Source organism: Sceloporus occidentalis, unplaced genomic scaffold (genome assembly GCF_023333645.1).
Source record: "Sceloporus occidentalis isolate IW3139 unplaced genomic scaffold, rSceOcc1.0.p SCAF_2, whole genome shotgun sequence".
NCBI lineage: Eukaryota > Metazoa > Chordata > Lepidosauria > Squamata > Phrynosomatidae > Sceloporus > Sceloporus occidentalis.
Window position 1 is genome coordinate 33,756,192 of NW_028316982.1, and position 24,002 is coordinate 33,780,193.

Here is a 24,002-nt window from a genome sequence, read left to right on the forward strand (position 1 = left end):
ACTTTGATAAAAAACATGAAATGTCAAGTGTATAAGATATGCCTTGTGCCAAAACAAATCATACAAGATTTCACCAAACTTACCAGCTTCACCATGAAGCACTTTGAAACTCATTTCACTAGAAAAGAAATAGCTTTGTAGACTTATCCGTGTGCATTTGGGGTAAGGAGGGAATATGCTAAGACAGCTTTGTGAACAGACAATTTGTGAACAGTACTCAAACTCTAGATACATTTGACCAGTTACAGTACAAAGTAAAAACTGACAGCAAGATCCATCTTCCTGATATAATAATAATAATAATAATAATAACAATAATAGTATTTATTTATATCCCGCCCCTCTACAATATGCAATCAGGGTGGCTTACAAAAATTAAAAAGTGTATGTTCTAACATGCTCAATCCGCCCTCTTAAAATACAATTAAACGGTGTAAAAATTAAAATATACATAAGAATAAAATAAATTTTAAAAATTATGCAATAAATTATAAACCGTGACTAAAGTGCGGCTGGAGTTCTTAGAGTTCTTCTGATGGCCGGAGAAACTATTTGGGAAAGGCCTGCCAGAAGAGATCTGTCTTTATAGCTTTTTTAACACTGTTTAGGGTGGTAATATGATGGATCTCATCCGGCAGACCATTCCACAATTTGGACATGACAGCTGAGAAAGTCCTTTGGGGGGGTCGTGGACAGCCTTGTTTTATAAGGCTGTAGCAAATTCCTCCCTGAGGATCTAAGTGTGTGGCGAGGATTATATGGAAGGAGACGGTCTGGAAGATCAGTGTTATATGGTCTCTTCTGGATGTACCTGAAACCAGTCTGGCTGCCATGTTTTGAACTAACTGAAGTTTCTGGACCAAGCACGAGGGTAGCCCCATGTAGAGTGCATTACAGAAATCAGTGCATGTACTACGGTCTCAAGGTCCCTGACTTCCAGGAAAGAGTGCAGCTGGTGTATCAGCCGAAGCTGATAACAGGCACTCCTGACGGTCGCACTCACCTGATTTGTCATGTGAAGCAACAGATCTAGGAGCACCCCCAGACTGCGAACACAGTCCTCTGAGGGGAGTGTGACCCCTTCTAGGACTGGAGGTTGTATCCCAATGCCTGGATTCAGAGCCGATACCGTAAATACCTCCATTTTGTCTGGATTCAACTTCAATTTGTTTTCCCTCATCCAGTCCATTACTGCCTTAAGACAGTCATTGAGAGGAGAGGCAACCTACAAAGTTAAGAAGTAGCCATTCTTCAGCTAAATGATCAAGTGGTAATACAAAACAGGCAGCATTGCAGTCAACTGTGCTTCTAAGAGTCCTAAATCAATATATTTTAAGTAGAGGGAGGGATCCTGTCCATAGCATGTGAACCAAGTGCTTCAAATTCCTGAAATTTTAAAAATATTTTTATTTAATTCAAAAAGTTGTATATCTATTATTATTTTAGAAGTATATCATTCCTCCCTGAGGATCTAAGTGTGCGGCGAGGATTATATGGAAGGAGACGGTCCCGTCTCCTGAATATTAAAGAATATCAAAGAAGCCCAGGCATGTCTCTAAACACCTTATTGCTTACAACCAAGTTTTTTTTAAAAGCTATCTTTGATTCTGGTCCATATGTTTTGCTGTAGGAAACCTCGGTGATAATAATATGGAATTACAGTCAGCCCACTATTTCCACAGATTCTTTATCATGGATTCAACCATCCATTGCTTGAAAATATTAAAAATATTTAAAAAAAGTATAAATTCCAAAGACTTCATTTGGCCATTTGATGTAAGGGGCACCATTTTATTATGCCATTTTATTTAACAGGACATGAGCATCAATGGATTTTGGTATACACAGGGGGTCCTGGAAATGAACCCCAGTGGACACCAAGGGCCCACTGTATTTAAATTTAATGGAATTATTTATATTTTGTGTTTTGTTGTGCTAATTAAAGCAATGCACAGATTATGTATTTTGACAAAGGGAGAACTACCATACTGAAAGTTATACTGTATTTTGTATAAAGTAGGTTTCCTAATATGTACTAGCAATCATATTTTACCTATGAAACTGAATTGCCATAGATTTACAACAAACAAGTGAGTTCTGTGAAATCCTAATTTAGAAAACTCGCTGCCACAAATATGTCAGTGGTCAATAACTTAGATGAATTTGATAGGGAATCAGACAAGCTCATTGAGGACAACGGTCAATGGCCCTAGTCATGACAGCATGGAACTCTCACATTCAGAAGCAAGATACACTACAGCACCAGTTGGCAAAAGGCATGAAAACAAGAATGCTATTGCCTCCACTCTATCCTTGTGGGATTCCCGGAGGTGTCAGGTTGACCACTGTGGACAAGAGGATATTGAGTGGTCAGAGATGTTATTTTTCAACTACATCTCCAAAAATAACACCAAAACTTCAATCCCACAGCCAGTATAATGATGGACTACACAGACCCTAGATCTGATCTACTGGCGAGTCTTACATTTCTGAATGAGTACACTGCTATTCCTTAACAACTTAACCACGTTATCACTGAAGAAACTATTGTCCAATGTCTTCTTCAAGTTTCATACCTAAAGTTGCATAGTTGCTAATTTTGTTCCTTCTCAATTTGTTGTTGGTGTTTGAGTTTTTTCATTTTTTTAAAGATAAAGACTTCTAGCAAGAACATCTAGCTTTCCTTACAGAGATAAAAGTATATGTACAATACACATAAGTTGATTCTCCAAAATCTGAAATATTCAAAAATCCAAACTTGTCCATGGGGTGACTGAGACAATGATACCTTTGCTTTCTGACAGTGCAATGCACACAAACTTTGTTTCATGCACAAAATTATTTTAAAAAATTGTGTATAAAATTACCCTCAGGCTATGTGTATAAAGCATATATTGGCTTGAACAGACAGGCCAAATGAAGTGGCTTCAGGCCACTTTGGAGGTGTGCTTTTTAAACAAAGCATGTGTCTGAAGAGGCTGGAAGCCACACCAAACTCATACTTCATTTGGTCTGATTGTTCGGGCCCTATGAGACATAAATGAATTGTGTGTTTTATCTTGGGTCCCATCTCCAAAACCTCTCATTATATACATGCAAATTTTCTAAAATCCCTAAAACTCCAAAATCGGAAACACTTCTGGTCCCAAGATAAAAGAGACTCAATCTGAACATTATTTCTCCACAAAATCCAGTATTATTAAAACCATGATAAGAATTATTATCAGAGGACCATGTGTAAAAATAAAACCAGTTTCCAGGATTCTTTTTACTTCCACTTTACTAAGCAGCAATGATCAAAAATCTTTTAATGATATAGGATCAAGGGACTGGTTCATCATTGCCTCTTCAAGATACTGTACAATGCACTCCTCCTCCCAACCGGGAAAGAGGGATTAAACACTTCCTGGGTCCTAACAGTGAGTCCATACTTGTTAAGATTTCACAAGACAACAGGGGTCAGGGTTAAGAGAGGGCACATTATCACTTAACATTAAGCAGCATATCTTTTATATTCTCAGGCTACAACCAATAATGTTGATCCAGGAAATCATAACCTCATAGTGCCATTAATGCATCCACAGGACTTCCAACTACTGGGAGCCCAATATGGTACAAATTTGAGTGATTCTGACCAATACAGTTGGCTCTCTTTATCCATGGACTCTTTATCCATGGATTTAACCATGCATGGTCTGAAAATGTTTTTTAAAAATCCAAAAGCAAACCTTACTGTTGCCATTTTAAATGAGGGACACCATTTTACTATGCCATTGTATTTAATGAGACCTGAGTATCCACGAATTTTGGTATCCATAGGGGTTCTGGAGTCAACCACCGGGGGATACCAAGGATCCACTATGTATGTTTCATGAAACCATTAACAAGCTCCAAGAATCTAGGCAGGCCCTTTCCTGAACCCAATCTAGTCTAACTGCCACCTCAAAACTGCTCAGCAAGGTTGCTTACTGAGGGTCGAGGTAGAGAAGTAAACTTTATTCGGTGCGACAAGGTAGGCATGACAGAATCAGAATTCATTAGCTTGAACAGATTTAAATCACTCCGCTGAAGTACTGTTTTAATTATTTAAATCACCAGTGAGGAAGATTCTACTTTATCTATGTTTAATCTTAATTTTTGGTTGAAGTACATTATTAATCTAAAAGTTAATACATATCCAGAGACTTGTGTTTCACTAAAAGGTAAGTTCACAGTTAACAATTACTCTGAACTGTTTTCAGATTGATTTTCAATTAAGCAAAAGAGGAGTTCCCTACATAGGGTCCCTTGTATCCAGACTCCACTTCCTTCTTCAGATCGACTATCTCCCCAAATTGTCTATCTTTGCACTTAAAGGGGCAAGGCTGAGTAAACACATTTCAAGTACAGCACCTGCAGAATAGGACTGATCAGGTTTAATTCCAGAAACTGTCATTAAAGAATATAATTAGGAGTCATACAAGTAGTATCTATTGAAGATCTCTTTTGAGTTAATGGCTTTTAAAATAACTGTTAAGAAAATTTTGAAATCTGATTTAATTACAAATTTACTTTGTAAAAAATCTTTCTTTAAAAAATCCCCATTGATTTTTATCAACCCCTCTGCTGTGTTCTAGCCATTAACCCATCTATCTCATTACTTAGAAACTCTAGGAAAGCCAGAAGGCTCTCAGGTCTCCACATGGTTGAAGACAGTTTTCTAGAGCAATCACGTTGATAGCACCATTTCGCCATTTCCCAGTGACAGAAAGACATCATCAAACTGTTAGCCATGTCATGAAGGGTATCTCCAAAAGTCTTCAGGAATTCAGTGCTCTGACTCAATAAAAAGCAGATATGCCCAAGGTTTGTTAAGCTGAACTCAAATGCCAGATTCTATCAAGATGTGGCTACTTGTATTCAGCACAATATGGCCAAGAGCAGTTCTAAATGTCAATCTACAGAAAAAAGGCCAGTTTATATAACTAAAATTCAGAGAACATTACTGCACAAGGGAAGGGGTGCTTCCATGTGGAAAGTACCAAAAACTGTCAGTCAAAAGGCACTGTGCAGCTATTCTATCTTCACTCCCTGATTAGTTTTCTACAAGAAGAGAAGTGATGGAAGCAGTGGTACAAGACAGCCAATGGAACTATCTTGATTGGGACATCCAGATAATGATGCCTGATGCCCATGCTTGAAACAGGACAACTGCACCCACTGACTTATTGTGATTTAATCTTGAAAAGATACCATGAATATATCTTATTACAATAAGTGGCTAAGACACATTTTCCTGACTATCTTTACAACCAGTATTGGTCGATCTTTCCCTGAAATTCCATCATGTCATTAGTAGTCTAGAGGTCAGTACTGAGCTGGAATCTGGGAAATCCATTTTCAAAATCCCATTCATCCATTAAGGTCACTATTAACTGTTGGCCAGTCAATCTATCTTAACCAAAGCCAGTCCACAGAGCTGTTGTGAGGATAAAAAAGTTACAAATAATATTTTATCTATACGTACTTATCCATTTTCTCCATTTTAAACTAGCTGATTCATAAACTTCTGTGATAAGTATGCTCAATAGAGACACAAACAAAGCTGCAGCCTTTTCCTTCTTTACGTACAGTGACAGATGCAATTTCTTGCACATCTCAGTAACAGCAGGGGAGTTTATTTTTTTTCTAACTGCGTGGCTCTGAAATCCCAGGACAGGCTGTCCGCAGCAGCATGAACATGTACGCAAGCCTTTTGTAGCAATCTCACATATATGCATGCATGTGCTGTCCAATGCAGCACGAATACATGCATAAGCCTTCTGTAGCAGATTCACATATATGCATGTGTGTGTATGTGCCTTCAGGTTACTTGGCAGCTTATGGTGACCCCATGAACTTCATAGGGATTTCTAGGCAAGGAATACCTACAATAATTTTTTTGGTTCATTTATAAAGTTTATAAGTCACCTGTTAAAGATGGAATGAAAATGTTAGAGGTAGAAAGAGCTACCATATACAGTCGGCCCTTCTTATACACGGATTTTTTTATACACGGATTCAAGCATGCACGGTTTGAAAATGTTCAAAACAGTATAAATTTCAACTATCAATCCTTGATTTTCCATTTTTTATAATGGACATGATTTTGCTATGTCATTATATTTAATGGAACTTGAGCATAACATGATTTTGTTAAACACGGGGGATCTTGGAACCAAACCCCAGCGTATAACAAGGGTCCACTGTATACTCAACTATAAGTCGACCTCATGTATAAGTCGAGGGCAGGTTTGAGGGCCAAAATTATGGATTTTGGTATGACCTGTGGATAAGTCGAGGGTAAAACTTAGGGACATGTAACAAAGGATGTAAAAATGAAACAAAGGAAAATGAAGCCAAAGAACTTACAAAATTCTGGCAGACATAATTGTTTGGGTTCTCCCTATAGGCTGGATGCATGCAAGAGTACAGATGGTTGGTGCTCCCAGGATGGACAAAGTGCTTACATTTTGCCACTCTACTCAGGGAAAGGAGGTGACCATGAATTAAAGTACAGGCTTACACTGACCCATGGATAAGTCGACCCATGTTTTTTGGGGTCAATTTTTTGACTTACACATGAGCGTATACCGTAAGTCTTCAATGAAGCATGCAAAGGAGGCAGGGAAAATGTATTTACTACTCAGTTTCCACTGAATTATGTCTTAAACCCACAAGAACCAATCTCCCGATTTTCATAGAAGGGGCTAACACCCTGCTCACACCTAGCTGGGATGTTTTCTCTAAACAGTACTTACACACCGAGCTGACTGTCAGGTTGTGCAGGAAGAGATAAGGGAGGAATAGGATCAATTTGACCAAGTGTCTACTTAACCACCATCACGGCTTGAGCCCCACAGCAACATGCATGGGGCCCGCTTTGCTATTATCAGTGGTAGAGATGAGAAATGTTTCAGCCTTCGAAAGTTGACAGACTGCAACTTAAACAGATATTCTGATTAAGGCTGCTGGGATTTGCAGTAAAAAAAAACACTGGAAGGGCAACAAGTGCATACTCCTGATTGAAATGCAGTTTTAAAGCTGCTTCTGGTCTTTCATATTTCACTATTCACTTTTTCTTTGAATAAGCAGGACACAAACCGAAAGTTACATGGTTAAAAATGCAACATTGGTTTGGAAATGAGAATGAAAGAGACATGAATAGGATGATTATGGCAGCCTTTGTAGTTGGATGAGCAGAGAGCCAGCATGGTGTAGTGGTTTGAGCATTGGACTATGACTCTATGGGTCAAGGTTTTGATTCCTGCTCAGTCATGGCAATCCACTGGGTAACTGTGGGTGAGTCACACACACTTAGCCCCAGAAAACCCTGCGATACAATTTGCCTTAGGGTTGCCTAAGTCAGAAATGACTTGAATGGCACACAACAACAAAGCTGGATGAGCTACCTTGACAGGCACAGAGAAGCTGAGGCAAGAAAACCAGCTTTGGGCCTGCAAACTCCTGATCTGATAGTCTGACCCATTGAAGGATATCTCTTGCTGGTTAACAGCACCACCTGCAATCCAAAACAAGCCAAAAGATGCTGACATGTTTTCAGTGGAAAGCATGTACAAACAATTAACCTTTTCTTGGGGTCCAATGTGTATTAGACAAGTCCATCTTTGTGCCAGGAAGGGGAGGGGTGGGTATAAAAGCAAATAACGCACAACCTCAGTTTTTGGCATGAACGAGAACATGACAAGCCAATTATACTACATGCTAATCGGGAGGGAAGATGAGAGCAGAGATTAGCAGGTATCATTTTTCATATGTTGACCTTTGCTAGTGCAAACACATTCAGGGATCTCTGTTGGTCCCATAGCAAAAAGTATGATTTCTTAAACAGCATGGTGCAGTGGTTTGAGCATTGGACTATGACTGTGGAGACCAGGATTTGGATCCCAGGTCGGCTATGGAAACTCTTGGTCCAGTCACACACTCTCAGCCTCTGAGGATGGCAACGGCAAACCCCCTCTGCAGAAACTTGTCAAGAAACCCCCATGATAGGTTCTCTGCAAGTCAAAAATGACTTAAAGGTACAAAATAACAACAGACAAGACAGTAGCAACTGTCCTGTTTCATTTGGCTTTTGGTCCTTATAAACAGTTACAGGATTGGGTTTGGGAACAGTTTTCATTGAAGGTAAACAACTATTTTTTCAAAGCACCTTTGCCTGATGAAAAAGCCAGTGGAGCTTCCAAGGCTTGCACAGGGTGGCCAGAAGTCACAAATATAAATCCATGCTTCTTAGCCAGGCTCAAAGTGGAGGACCTTTTGGAATTCCTCTTGGACAGAGGGTTGAAATAGAAGGCACATCCTGGAAAAGGAGTATGTCTGGTCACCCTGACACCATGGACAGCCAAAAGGACAAACAAATGGGTTCTGGAACAGATCAAGCTGGCAATATCCCTGGAAGCCAAGTTGACCAAACTTGGCTGTCATACTTTGGTCACATCATAAGAACTCATGGAAAAAACACAACTCACTGGAAAAAATAGTAATGCTAGGAAAGGTAGAGGGAAGTAGAAAGAGAAGATGGCCACATGCTAGATGGATGGACTCTATGCTGGGAAAGGTGGAAGGAGGTAGGAAGAGAGGAAGGCCCCATGCCTGATGGATGGTCTCTATTAAGGAGGTCATGAGTTTTATGGGGTTGCAGGAATTAAACAGAGCAGTGGAGGGCAGGGGGTCTTGGAGATGTCTCATCCATAGGGTTGCCATGAGTCGAGAAGGCAGTTAACAACAAAGCATAGATGATGATGATGATGATGATAATAATAGCACACAGCCCTTGTCTGCAACTTCAGGACAAAATGTACTGAATGTGCGGATGCTGTGTAATGTCACAGTCAGATCAGCATCTTCAGAGTAGGAGTTGGAGGTTGCTCCAAAGCATTGCAGGGAATGGGGGAGACAAGGCAAGGAGGAGGGCAACCCCTGCTCTCTCCCCAAGCACCAAAGGCTGGGTCAGGCTGCAGCAGCCTAAAAATAGGAGGCCAAGGGTCTCCCCGGATGGAGAGAGAGAGCAAGAGGCTGCGCCTGGGCCGCCCAGCAGCCCCGCTTTCGCTTTGGCTCCAAGACGGAAGCGCCGGGCGCAGCTGCTCCTGTTAGTCAGCCTCCCTCCCTCCCTCCCTCCAGGAAAGCTGGGCTGCAGCCTCTCCTCCTTCGGGAGGGAAGCTGGGGCCCCGGCGCCCTCCTTTCCCCAGGCCCTGTCCTCTTCCCCTTGAGGGCCCTTGGCCTCCTTTGAGAGGAGGACACCTGGTCACCTCTGGGTCCTTTCCCAGGACCTGTCCTCCCTTTCTCTCCCGGTCCTCCATTTTGAGCAGGGCAAAGCAGCCCCAGTTCATGTCTACAGAGGTGTTTCTGGCTCCCTTTGCCTCCATTTCCCCGCCTTCTCTCCCGGAGGGCTTCCCAAAGGGCCTCCATTCGGGGAAGGGCTCAGAGCCATGCATTTCTATGCGAGGGGCCGGTTTAGCTTCTAGTTTCCCTCCGGCAGGAATTCCCAAAGGTCCTCCATTTTGAGCCTGACTAAGAAGCAGGCATTGTGCTCTTTATGGCCAGGAGGAAGCCCCCAAAGGCCCCCCGCCCGCCCGCCCGCCTCCAAGTTCTGCGCAGCGGGGACTTCCTCTTCCTTCCTTTGGGCACGTCCTCCATTTTGCCCTGAAGGTCCTCCATGCCTTGGCCTCCTTCTGCAGCGCCAGAGCCCGCCCTCACTCACCTGCCATGGTGCCTCAATGCCCAGCCTCGCCTGCCAGCTGCCTCTCGCTCTCCCAGCTGCGGCGGGCGCGCCTTGCCTTGCCTTGGCCTCCGCCTCCTCCTCCTTATATAGGGACAGGCGGGGTCCGGCGGCAGGGCGGGCCAGAAAGGGGAGGAGGAAGAGAAGGAAGCAGGCAGAGGAAGTTGGACTGGATGGCTCCTTTGATTCTAAGAGAAGGAAGGAGGGAGGGAAGAGGAAGAAAGAGCAGGAGGAAAAGGAGGGAGGGAAGAGGAAGAAGGCAGAGGAGAGGAGGAAGAAGGGAGGGGCAAGAAAGAGGAAGTTGGACTGGATGGCCCTCTTGGTCTCTTGCAACTCTGTGAAGGAGGGGGGGATTCAGGGAAGGGAAGGGAAGGGGAGGAAGAGGAAGAAGAAAGCGGAGGAGCAGGGATGGACGCAAGGCTCCTGCCCAGAGCAAAGCTGTGGCTCCTATTACTGCGGTGTTTCCCAAGGGGCGCAAAGGAGACCCTCCCTCTCCAGGGTGACCAGATGCCCTCACTTCGTTATTATTAATATTCAAGTTTATTTATATAGTGCCATAAGTTTACATGGTGCTTTAACAACCGAAATCATAAAATAACTCTAAAACAGTCGGTTTCTATAACACATTACAGATTAGTACATATTATCTTGTCCTGGAAAAGGAGGATGTCTGGTCAGATGTCCTAACCTCAAAGGAGGCCAACGCACCACACAAATGTAGGACATTCAAGAAAAATGGGGACCATTCCAAAATGAAAGCGAAAAATACTCATAGAAATATTAAATTCATGCTTCTTCGTCATGCTCAAAATGGAGGATATTTTGAAATGCCTCCAGGGCAGAAAGTAGAAATGGAGGCCATGTCCTGGAAAAAGAGGCCATCTGGGCCCCCGGACCCTGGCTCTTTAAGAGCTGGAGGAAGGCACTGAAGAGACCCTTTCAACAGGTGAAGCCTGTGAGGCACCTCTGCCGAGGGATTTTAAACCACCTCCAAGACCCTGCTCCTTTAAATGAAAGGAAACGTTGGAATCCCTCTTTAGAATCTGGCTGCTTTAGGCCAGTCAGGTTGATCAGGTATCAAGATCTCAAAGCCACAAAACCGTGATACCTTTATGGGGCCAATCAAAATATACAAAATATATGTTGTTGCAAGCTTTTGAAGCTCTGTTGGTTTTTTCATCAGGCATTTGCTTTCAAAACTTGCCAGCTGTATTTTGTACACATTGCTTGGTCTCATAAAGGTATCCCTGTTTTGTGGATTAGGGATGATATTGTACTTTGCTACAGAGCCAACATGGTTACCCCAGATATGATATGAAGAGGGCAACATAGGGTTAAACTGTATCTAAATATAAATGTGGTGTAGTGGTTTTAGTGTTGGTCTACAACGCTGGAGACTAGGCTTCAATTTGTGGCTCATCTATGAAACCCACTGGGTGTTCTTGGGCAAGTCAAACTCTCTCAGCCGCAGGGGAAGACAATGGCAAATGCCCTCTGAACAAATCTTGCCAAGAAAACTCCATGATAGAGTCTTAGGGTCAACATAAGTCGGAAATGACTTGAAGGCACACAACACACGTTAAAAGGGAGCGTGTGTATAGCATACCTGTCAGAAGAAGAGACATCCAAGGCACTTTCATTGAAGAATAATACACTCTGTGCAGTGATTCTGAACACTGTACCTGGGATACAGTGTAAAGGGTTTGTAACTCTCCAGAGGATGGGCTGAAAATCCCATCATTCCTTTCCCACCAGCTATACTGACTGATGGGAGCTGGCGTTAAACAGCAGCTGGAGAGCCACAAGTTACCCGTGCATAGTTTATTCAGGTAGGCCTGTGAAGTAAAAGCCATTTTAGATTTTGTAGGATAATCCTTTATAATCTTGTGATGCATCCCGAGAAAAGAATAATAGAATCATAAGAGTTGTAAGAGATCTCAAGGGCCACCTGGTCCAACCCCCTGACAAAAGGAAGTGTTCACACTGAATGAAAAGGACATTGTAGTGTTTACCTTGTAAAAAAATTAAGAAGCTAAATGATCAGGAAGTTTGTAGTCTCTAAAACAGTGTCCATCAGTATGTAGAGAGATCTTATAGCACCTTTGAGAATAACTAAAGAAAGAAGTTGGCAGCATGAGCTTTCGTTGACTTAAGTCTACTTCCTCAGAAAGCTATGGCATAATAAAAACTTTAAGATGTTGTAAGATTTTTTTGTTTCTTCTGCAACACACAAACCCCATAATGTTTGAATGATGTACTTGCATCCCCATGGAATTTTTAGGGGTCTTGGCAGACTACATTGTATTTAGCAGACTAGCAGACACTTTGCATCTATACATCTAAGCATGTATGTAAGTCACATTTTAATAACAGTAGTCCTGCTTTCTAGTGCGATGGATGTGCTGTACCTCTACCTGTGAACAAAGTTATTGTGATTTGTAATGCGGGAGTGGGTAATTGAATTAAATGTGTGCTTTCCAAACATTTTTGGAACTCCATGTCCCATAATCCTTCACCACTGCTGATGCTGCCTTGCTCTGATGCAAACTGAAGGACAAATGTATCTTGAGAACCATGGTTGCCATCTCTTGCTGTAATGTTTGCCAGCTTTAGCTTCAGGTCAGTCCAGCATTCCTCCTGCTTTTGTGAACATGCTGATTGGGAATTTTGGGAGCTGCTGTCCCAAAAAAGGTGCTTTTTTCAAGAAATTAGCCCTCTATATTGCAATTTAGGAAAGACAAATTATGAAAAACCATTATTACAAGAATATGTGCCCAGATCAAAAAGGCCTCCATCTCATTTATCAGAAAAAATAAGTGAAGTGCAGGGTTGAAACCAGATGTCCTTAGGTTCTCCAATTTTTAAGCAACCCATTTGAATCAAGGATGGGAATCACACAATCCTCCAGAGGTTATCGGACTACACTTCTTTGCTATTCTTCACCACTGATAATCCTGGCTGGAGACACTAGGTGTTATAGTTCAACTACTAGTGTAGGGCCACATAATTCTTACTCCTGACCAGAATGGATTCTTAGGACCAAAACATCACCAAGCATAGGATGACAAATTGATCAGGGCATGTCAGAATAGGGCAGATATGTGGCTTGTCATACAATAATTATGACAATTCCTCCTGCTTAGTCAAAGGTTGTGGCAACCAACTGAATGTAAGAAAAATAGTTTTAATGAATGGATGCTGTATTGCTTACTTTTTAACTGTTGTGTTTTAAAAATGTTTTTAGCTTAATCGGATTAACTTAATTGTGTTTTAATTGTATATGATATTTTTATTTGCAGCTGTACTTAATCACACTGTGACCCAGTCTGAGAGAACCACTGCTATAAATACAGCTGTGCATGGTTATAGAGCACAGATGGGGGATTTTTGTGCTGGGGAGAAGGCTATTGTGTGATTTTTGGCAAGTCATACTGCATATTGTTCCCCTCAAGCAAAAGTTCCCAACCTTTTCTATGCCCCACACCCCTAGGAAATGTTTGGTTAATGTTTGCACCACAAAACTAATATCACATTTGAAGTTGAGGAGGTTTAATTTCTAATTTTTAAACTGCAAATTGAACCACATACAATACTGCAAGTGAACATATTGGGTTTTTTTTTAAAGTTTTTAACTCAGGGCATAAAATGCCAATCTAAATTGAGCTATTCATTTCGAATTTATTTAGAAAGAAATGGTAAATGGCAAAATTATCTTCTTTTGAATAAATAGACAGTGGGGCTACTATCTATGCAACAAAACTACCTACATCTGCTTCTCAAGGTGCACTGGGAGCCAGCTAAGTGATGACTTGTGACTCAAGGACACAAATGACTCTTCGTTGCACCCCCTGAACTTCCATCTCATACCCCAGGTTGGGAACCCCTGCTCTAGAGCAAAGGGTCTGTGAAACCCTGAGGGTCCATGATGTCCTCACAGTGGGTTTGTGAAGGCCAACTCTCCTCCTTTCACCCTCCAAGGCCTTTTGGGCTCAACTATATGGTAGAGACTAGAGTGAAAGACAGTGGGAGGAGGAATCTGGGAAGAGACCTCAAAGATCATCTAGTCAACTCCTTGGCATACAGGAATACACAATCAAAGCATTTCTGACAGATGACCATCCAACCTCTATTTAAAAACCCCCGAAGAAGGAGACTCTACCGAATGTATTCCACTGTCAAACATCTCTTACTGTCAGCATGTTCTTCCTAATGTTGAGGTGGAACTCCTTTTCTCCTTCCAGGAACATCAGGGTTCTGCTTCTCCACTCCCTCTCTTGCCTCTGTCTTCCTAGCTCTCCTTGCATTAGCTATTTCCAGTTCCTCCAGGAAATTTGAAAGAAAAGGGCAAGAGGCCCTTTGCACCGGCGGCAAAGATGCCTTGGTGAAACTGGGCATCCCTCCTAATTCTCTTGTGCCCTCTTTCCCTTCTCTCCTGCCTGCCTCCTTTCACTTGAGTGAAAAAAACTGTATTTTGCAGAATGATAGGCTTTGGGGCTACTGGTGTGCACAGAATTGGAGGAGAAGGTGAGAGGTGGGCTGGTGTAACCAGCAGATGGGGAGCCGTTGCAACAGTTCTAGAGCAGAGAAAGCCATGTTCTGGATGTTTGTGAGCAAGGGATTGTATTACAGATGTGTGTAGTGTGTGTGTATGTGCATGCACTTGTGTATGTAGGTGGCTCTTCCTTCAGGAATCCCCCCCACCATGCAAGGGGTGGAGGAATGTGATACAAACTTGGTGCCTTTGTATCTCATGCATGCACATGTGCACACTGAGCAAGCAAGCAAAGACCCAACTTCTTGTGCCATTTGACACTATTACTGACACATAGCTGTGGAGATATACCAGAAAGATATTTGGTGGCCAAAAACCATGGGGTGAGGGGATGAGATCTAGTCAGCTGAATTTGGGGGATTTTTAAAAGAGATCTTTCACAGCACCTCCCCAAACCCTACTCTTTCCAAAGGTATCCCACTCACCTGTTTTGGCAGGAGGAAAGATGAAAAAAAGTGTAGAATCTTGCAAATGTCTATATTCTTGCTGAGCTTTTAGGATTTTAAATCTTGAGTTAAGTCTTGGTGGTCCATGGCAACAAAACATATTTAAAGAGGGTCCATGGTGAAGAAAAGATTATGGGCTGTTGCCCTAGAGTACAAGCCATCTAAGTCTGTAAAAATTAACTATGGTTAACTAAGTTATGATAATTATACAATAATGAAAGACAGGTTACTTGAAGAGAGGATAAATTTGTTTAATTGTATGAGCAGTCCAACTGGTGAAATTCAGGGTCACATCATAAGAAGGTATGAGAGATGGTAAAGGCATGTTTTATCAGTGGCCCAGTTTGTGAGATACTCTGATGATTCACCTTCCTAAAGGTGAGTTGGACTGCTATTGGAAACTTATCTCTCATGGCACCATAGTTGTCTCACTCCATCTCTTCCCGATGCCTGTCTAAGCCTCTTGGGGCCTGGAGAAACTGACCACTCCTGTCTCCTGAGGATTCATCATCCTTTGTTCCTGACCTTTGGGCCTTCCCCCTGGCTCACGATGGACAGTGAGCAGGACCACTTGGAGCTGCAACTAACACAGCCAAATCTAGAAACAAAGAAAGACATGTTGGTGTAGATAACTGACTATTTAACTTCAATGGCCTCTTATAATCTCTTCCCATAAACACTGTGATAGAGTGCAGGTGACATTCTTGCCCCAGATTGCAGGACAGAGCAGTCAGTGAGCAAAGCCCAGCTCCCCACCTCTCCTTACACATCATACCACCTCAGTGTTTTCCTTATACAGTCATGCTGGAGACATGCTGTCTGGCTTTTCCCCTGCTTAGTGTTAAAATCTGATTTTCCAGATAAGTCTGAAGTGCTTCACACTGTGCAGTTCCACTCTTGAAATGAATTGGGCCAATAAGATTGGAACTGCAGCTGTCTTACAAATGGGAACAATACAGTGCCAGTGGTTCAGAATGATCTGAATCAGCTATATCTGCTTTTGTTTCTTCAGGATTTGGCTGAATTGTTTGTACAGCCCTATTTCATAAGAACCTTTGCTTTCTGGTCATTAGTTATGATTATCAGCTGAATATCCTTTATATATGTCATAGGATCAGTTGTTTAACTTTCAGTGTTGATAAAGAGTAGGTGGAAAAGAGGAAAGAGATGGAGAAAGATACAGTAATTAACATTGAACATTGCCATTTATTAGCCTCAGCCAGTCCTTCATTATTCTCTAGTAGGAATAGTTAATGTTATCTTACAGATAAGAACAATACAGTGCTGGTGGTTTGGAAAACTCTCAGTTTCTTAAAGTTACTTGTAATATACAGTGGTAAGAAGTGGCAATGGGGATGGAGGAAAAAGTGACTACTTTTATGAAGCACAACTGTAACACCACTCCAGGTGCAAAAAATTAGTTGTATGAGTCTTGGGATTCTGGCCATTGTTAATTGACTCAAAGAGCATTATCTCAACCTTAAGACTAATGCAGCATTGATCCTAGCCGACACAGAGACATGTCTAGATTGGAATGTAAGAATACTTATTTTCAGAGCTGTGCTCATTATAGATGAGCTTAATGGAATGCACATCCTTTTGCTAGTGTACTGAAAGAGCTGGGGTACTGTATGGGAAACATTCCCATCTGTAGCCTGTTTTATATATTTTATTACATTTATTAATGGAGGACATTCTCAGAAGTGGGTGGAGAGGAACGGGAAGTTACAGTTTAAGTGGGTTCATCTAGGAGGCCAAATCACAGAGCTGGAGAAGATACTTTTTGGATTGTACTTCCCAGAATCCCTCAGCCAACATGGCCACTGACTGCCCCAAAAATAAAGTTTGCAAGCTGAGAACAGATGCATGGGCCCTTTTCCTTCTGAGCCACAAAGTGAACATATCCCAGCTGATCCTTCTTCATGTTTCTTTGCAGATTTCTAGTTTCTGCTGTATCTCCCTCTCCTCTGTACTTCCCCGCCAGAGCAGCCTAGTGTGACTGCAGCTGCTAATCATAGCAATTGACTAGAAAGCAGAGGAATCCTTGTTCTTGCCATCATAGCCTGGTGTAGTATGTGAATCAGAGTCTGTTAAATAATCTACTTCCGTATACTGACTGTCAGAAGCTTTTCCAGTGTTCTGACTTGATGATCTAAAAGTAAATACAATGCACAAAAACATATCTGGAACGATGAAGAGTTAATGTGAAAGTCAAGTTAGTTTTCCTAAAATGGGCTGAAGACTTGAATAGGAACTTTGCATTATGTTCTTTCTCTTTGATTTGAATTGAATAGAAACAACTTCCTCCTAACTCACTTTTATAGCTTCTACACAACCACACTGGATATCAATACCAGGAAAGATTCTGGAGCAGATCATTAAACAGAGAGTCTGTGAACATCTAGAAGGCAATGCCATAATCACAAAAAGTCAACATGGGTTTCAGAGAAACAAGTCATGCCAGACAAACCTAATCTCTTTCTTTGATAAAATTACCAGCTTGGTAGATGAAGGGAATGCTGTGGATATAGTATATCTTGATTTCAGTAAGGCCTTTGACAAGGTTTCCCATGACATTCTTGCAAACAAGCTTGTAAAATGTGGGCTAGACAAAGGAACTGTTAAATGGATCTGTAATTGGTTGACCGGCCGAACCCAAAGGGTGCTCAACAATGGCTCCTTTTCATCCTGGAGAGAAGTGACCAGTGGGGGCCCACAGGGCTCTGTCCTGGGCCCAGTGCTATTCAACATCTTTATCAATGACCTGGATGACAGAATTGGGAGCATACTTATCAAATTTGCAGATGACACCAAATTAGGAGGAATAGCTAATACCCCAGAGGACAGGATCAAGATTCAAAATGACCTGAATAGACTAGAAAGCTGGGCCAAAGCTAACAAAATGAAATTCAACACAGAGAAATGTAAGGTATTGCACTTAGGGCGGAAAAATAAAATGCACAGATATAGGATGGGTGACACCTGGCTGAATGAAACTACGTGTGAAAGGGATCTAGGAGTCCAAGTAGACCACAAGTTGAACATGAGTGAACAGTGTGATGCGGCAGCTAAAAAGGCCAATGCTATTTTAGGCTGCATCAATAGAAGTATAGTGTCTAGATCAAGAGAAGTAATAGTGCCACTGTATTCTGCTTTGGTCAGGCCCCACCTAGAATATTGTGTCCAGTTCTGGGCACCACAATTTCAGAAAGGACATTGAGAAACTGGAGCGTGTCCAAAGGAGGGCGACAAAAATGGTGAAGGGTCTGGAAACCATGCCCTATGAGGAACGACTTAGGGAGCTGGGGATGTTTAGCCTGGAGAAAAGACGGTTAAGAGGTGATATGATAGCCCTGTTTAAATATTTGAAAGGATGTCATATTGAGGAGGGAGCAAGCTTGTTCTCTGCTGCTCCAGAGAACAGGACCCGGAACAATGGATGCAAGCTACAGGAAAAGAGATTCCACCTGAACATTAGGAGGAACTTCCTGACAGTAAGGGCTGTTCGACAGTGGAATGCACTCCCTCGGAGGGTGATAGAGTCTCCTTCCTTGGAGGTCTTTAAACAGAGGCTGGATGGCCATCTGTCAGGGATGCTTTGAATTGGATTTCCTGCATGGCAGGGGGTTGGACTGGATGGCCCTAGTGGTCTCTTCCAACTCTATGATTCTATGATTCTATGATTCTATGATCACCAGTTTTAGTTTCACCTCTTAAAATAACTCTAGTATTGGTTTTCACATTCCTTTCTCATCCCCATTTTTGCTTTTTGTTTTTTTAAAAAAGTCATGTTTTTCTCTTCTTCAGTCAAATCTAGGGCCCTATAGGAATTGAACAAATACTTCAGAGTGGGGGATGGAAACACAAATTAAGTGAAGAAACATACCATTTTTTCCTGACAGCTTAGAAATAATGAGTTACAAGTGGCATAATTAAGTGCAATGAAGGAGGAGGGGACAGTTGTACTGACAGAATAACAGTTATGTTTCAAAAGTGAGAAAATAAATGACAATGAGATATTTTTTGCATGAATGTCATACATTTTCCTAGTTATTTTTGGAGTTCTTTTAAAGAGCATTTGTAGAGATTTTCAGATGCATTTTGAGTGAAATTTCTCAGGTTTTATGCTCTTATCCTAGCAGTGCTAAGGCTTTTTTAAAAAAGAGCAACAAGTAATGATGTTGCCAAATTACTTACTGAAGCTTTGAAATGAGTTACATGGCACATTGGTATTTTTTTTTAAGTGACTACCCAGCTCTGATTTCTGAAACACTGTTTGCCTAGGTATCACCGCTGTGGATCACCACACATACCCAAGAATGAATACAGCCTTTGTACACACTTCTGCTACAAATCTGACTCATTTGTTTTGTTCATAGAATCATAGAGCTGAAAAAGACAACAAGGGCCATCCAGTCAAATCCCCTGCCATGCAGGAAATCACATTCAAAGCACCCCCGAGACATGGCCATCCAGCCTCTATTTAAAGACCTCCAAGGAAGGAGACTCCACTACACTCTGAGGGAGTGTGTTCCACTGTCGAATAGCCCTTACTGTCAGGAAGTTCCTCCTAATGTTGAGGTGGAATCTCTTTTCCTGTAGCTTCCATCCATTATTCCGTGCTCTAGTCTCTGGAGCAGCAGAAAACAAGCTTGCTCCCTCCTCAATGTAACACCCCTTCAACTAGTACAGGGCTATCATATCACCTCTTAACAATCTATACTACAGGCTAAACATACCCAGCTCCCTAAGTCTTTCCTCATAAGTTATGGTTCAGACCCTTCACCATTTTGGTGGCCCTCCTCTGGACACGCTCCAATTTGTCAACATCCTTTTGCAATTGTGGTGCTCAGAACTGGACACAATATTCCAGGTGGGGCCTGATCAAAGCAGAATAGAGTGGCACTATTACTTCCCTTGATCTAGACACTATATTTCTATTGATGCAGCCTAAAATCGCATTGACCTTGCTTGCTGCCACATCACATTGTTGACTCATGTTCAACTTGTGGTCTACTAGGACTCTTAGATCCCTTTCACATGTAGTCTTGTTAAGCCAGGTGTCCCCCATCCTATATCTATGCATTTTTTTCACCCTAAGTGCAGTACCTTACATTTCTCCATGTTGAAATTCATTTTGTTAGCTTTGGCCCAGCTTTCTAATCTATTTAGATCATTTTGAATTTTCATCCTGTCTTCTGGGGTAATAGCTATCCTTCCTAATTTGATGTCATCTGCAAATTTGATAAGCATGCCCTATGTTCCTTCATCCAAGTCATTGATAAAGATGTTGAATAGCACGGGGCCCAGGACAGAACTGTTACCCATGCTGCTCCATATAAATTTTGGTATAAATGATAACCCTTAATGACCCCTAGATGAACTCTAATAGCCTGTCCACCATTGCCAGCAAGGCATGAGGACATGTACACACACCCCTGAGGGGCACCCACATTATCATATCTAGAGAGTTGCGTAAGAGGATTATCATAGGACCAGGAAGAGCAAATGTTTGCCTTACCTGAGGCTCTTGCCCCCTCCCAGGGTCTGTTGTCTGAGCAGCTTAAGACCACTAAGACAATCAGACAGGGACATCCAGGTGAAAAGAAAGTAATTAAACACCTTTGTTCTCACTATCAAGCACCTTTGCCAGAAGCAAAATTTTGCTTATAAATACTCTCAGATTTGCTTGTTCACTGGGCCAGTCTGGATTTCAGGGGGAAGCTATGTCCCTTTGAATCCTGGCTCCTGGCCAGTCATTCCATGGCTGAGCCTCTTGCCATCCTCATCATATTCCATTTGGATTCCTGGAGGGAGTCTACATTCTGGTATGTATCACCCCAGTGATGCCTAAAATCCTATTCCATGCTAACTCCTGCTTTTCCTGAGCCTTGAATGCATGTGTGTGTATGCGCAACGAATGTGTTTCCCCTATTTCAATAAATTAGACATCTAGTTATTAAAGTCTGTCTCAGCTTTATTTATTGGAATCCCCTGGTCTACTCCGTATACATATCGGGAGATGATTCTGCAAGGGCCGTCATAGCAGGCCCTCCTCTTGCAATATTTGAGCTACTAACAATAATAATAAAATTCCCCTAAACGGACCCTTGGCTACAGAACAGTGTGGGACCCCACTGGTCACTTCTCTCCAGGATGAAGAGGAGCCATTGTTGAGCACCCTTTGGGTTTGGCCAGTCAACCAATTTCAAATCTACCTAACAGTCACATTGTCTAGCCCACATTTTAACAGCTTGTCTGCAAGAATACATGAATTCAGGATAATTTTCATCATAGTAATTCAATGATTGTGCTAATTTCTATTTTCTCCAAGTGTATATATTGCAGGTTCTATATAAAGCAAGCGTGACATGGCAGAGTTTATAATCAGCGATATGTAGCACTTAAAATTTTTCATCTCTTTTCAGACAAAATAAAGGATGGAGATCTGTAGTGCTTGAGGAGATCTCTAAAACTCTTTTCCCCCATGTCAATTTGATAATAAAAATCAATTCCTATCCTCCATAGCTATCTGTAATATTAAAGGACATTTAAGTGTAGTCATGAATGATGCAGTTAGGTGCATAAATATAAGCATATAATATAAGCTCTACATGGGGCAACCCTTGTACCATACCCGGAAGCAACAACTGGTACAGAATATGGCAGCCAGACTGGTCACTGGCATACCCAGGGCTAGTCATATAACACCTGTAATTAAAGATCTGCATTGGCTGCCTATTCGCTTCCGGGCGCAATACAAGGTGTTGGTTATAACCTATAAAGCCCTACATGGCTTGGGCCCAGGATACCTTGAGGACCGCCTCTCCCCATACAATCCGCCCCGCACACTCAGAACATCTGGGCAGCAGCTACTGAGGGTCCCAGGGGCAAGATTAGCCTCTACAGCGAGGAGGACGTTTACCATCTCGGCCCCGACCCTCTGGAATACGCTGCCCATAGAGCTCCGCTCGGCCACCTCCCTGGCACAGTTCAGGAAGGAACTAAAAACCTTCCCCAATATAAGCTCCAGTTAGTCTCCCCCCCTCTGACGGCAATGGCGAGCTGGCCAGAATGTATTTTTAATGTAAATTTTAATGTATTTTTTCTTATTGCATATTGTATTGTATTGTGTATTTGTTTATTATGCTGTACACCGCCCTGATTACATGAAGGGCAGTATAAAAATAAAACTTTTATTATTATTATTATATACAAACATCAGTATCTAGACAGACTAAGGTCTAAATGCCTGCATACACTCCAGATCCTATCTGATTTTGGAAGCTAAACAGGGTCAGCTCTGATTAGTACTTAGATGGAAGACTGCCAATGAATACCAGTTGCTTTAAGCTATATTTTAGAGGAAAGAACAAGCAAATTTTCTTTGCTAATAAACCCTAATAAATTCATGGAGTTGTCATATGGTGACAGGAGACTTGAAGGCACATGCAAGCCAATGTCCAATACTTGGTCACACTAATTTCTAAAAAGAGATGACTATGCAGTAAAGAATCTGACTTCTAGTTTTATGTATTGTATTTATATTTTGTTTCTTCCATAACAGAACTGACTGAAGTTGCCTGGTGCTCTTGCCCACCTGCTTGAAATAAAGGAATAGACATAGAATAATGTCTATTTAGACGATGTGAGATAAGATGAGGTTGAGGTCCAAGTGGACCTTCTTCTCACCCTTACCATGGGCAAGGTCAAAGAGAAAGAATGCTAGAATGGGAATGACCTATATGAAGTCTTTCTGCCCCTTGTTGTGATGCATCAACTGTTCCTTGTCTCATCTGCAGGGTAGGAAATGTAGTCCCATTCGGCAGGAGTGCTGGCTGTCAGTGCAAGTTACTAGCTCCTGTCAAGCAATTGAACTGGATTCAAATGTATTTAACTCCAGTTAGGTTGTTTCATAAAAAGCGATCTCACTGTCTTCTATTATTTATCTTCCAGATCCAATTATGTGTATCTTTTCACCCACTAGTAGAGAACTGAACTTAATTCAGAGAAGGAAAGAAAAGGATGAAATACTAGAAAAACAAAACCAACCCTATGCAATATACAATATTCATATTGCCCAAAAAATACAACATTTACAATGTTATCAACAATGAAGCATGAATGCATGTAAATACTAACATTTAATTCTATAAGGGTATTTAAGATTCACAGTAATAAAAGTATCGTATGTGCAAATAAAAATATATGAAAGATCTTGTTATGTGAATTTAATTCAGGCCAGGTCTTGCCAGATCTTAGAGCAGAGGTGGGAAGTATTTGGCCTGTTGACCTAATGCACCCCTTCCCTGATAGTTTGCATAATGTTCATACATTAGGTCCTAGCTCTGAAAGCCTTAGCCCTAAAACCTGGGTCTGAAAGCCTTAGCCCTAAAACCTGTTCAGTCTCAGACATAGGTGCAACAATGCCAGTAGGCAGCTTTAGACTGTCACTGTGTGTGCAACAATATGTACATGCTCTTTAATTTGTAGTACCTAAAAAAACAAAAACAAAAACAAAAAAAAAAACAAAAACAAAAAAACCCACCCCAAAGTGTTAAGTCAGTCTTGATGTATTTTGAGGCCTTGGGTTCAACTTGCTTTTGCTCCAGACTCCAGCCTAGATGACATTACTGAATAAGTGTCATCTTATATTTTCTTTTGTGATTTTTCAATCACAAAAATAAGATGTGGACTTCCTCCTCTGTTCACACAAATACAACAAGGAAACAGATGCTCTTAAGCATCAGAGCATGGAATTATTTTCTTCTTCAAATTTAATTAACATAGGAACCTGCCTCTTATTGAAAACAGAGTACCGGTATATTATTGTCAGAGAGTTGAGGGTGGTGTGACACAAACTTCATTACATGCACATCTATTGCATCTGTCCACAGGTTTTGCAGTTTTTCATAGTACTTCAAGAGCATGAAAAACATGTTTGACAAGATATGACAGGGCAGGGGACAAAATAAATGAGCCTGGGCATTACAGAAATAATATTAATTTAGTTTAAATTATCTTTAAAGTGCTTATCTCTAGGCCTTAGGTCTCCTGATTTTCTAAGTGTGCTCAGTTCTTGGATTAATTATGTTTGTGAAGGTTTCTTTAAGACTTTGGACCAACCTTGCTCACAAGGTACACAAAGTCAGTATGTGTCTTGGAATTACACAACCTCCTTAGGAAATCCTGGATGTTGCTCTTTGGCCCTTCACTGAAAGATCTCGGAGAGATACAATAAAGA

At 41.6% G+C, this 24,002-nt stretch overlaps 1 protein-coding gene across 4 annotated transcripts in view; it reads right to left on the minus strand.

Moving 5' to 3' along the window:
- The window catches only part of LOC149318138 (glycogenin-1-like), a 34,668-nt gene extending 24,846 nt beyond the window's left edge, over positions 1-9,822 (minus strand). For all 4 annotated transcript variants that reach the window (XM_089509081.1, XM_089509079.1, XM_089509080.1 and 1 more), the window contains exon 1: positions 9,743-9,822. In XM_089509081.1, coding sequence (XP_089365207.1) covers positions 9,743-9,749 — 7 coding nt within the window. In that variant the 5' untranslated portion in view covers positions 9,750-9,822. The remainder of the gene's footprint in view (positions 1-9,742) is intronic.
- Positions 9,823-24,002: the final 14,180 nt, after the last annotated feature.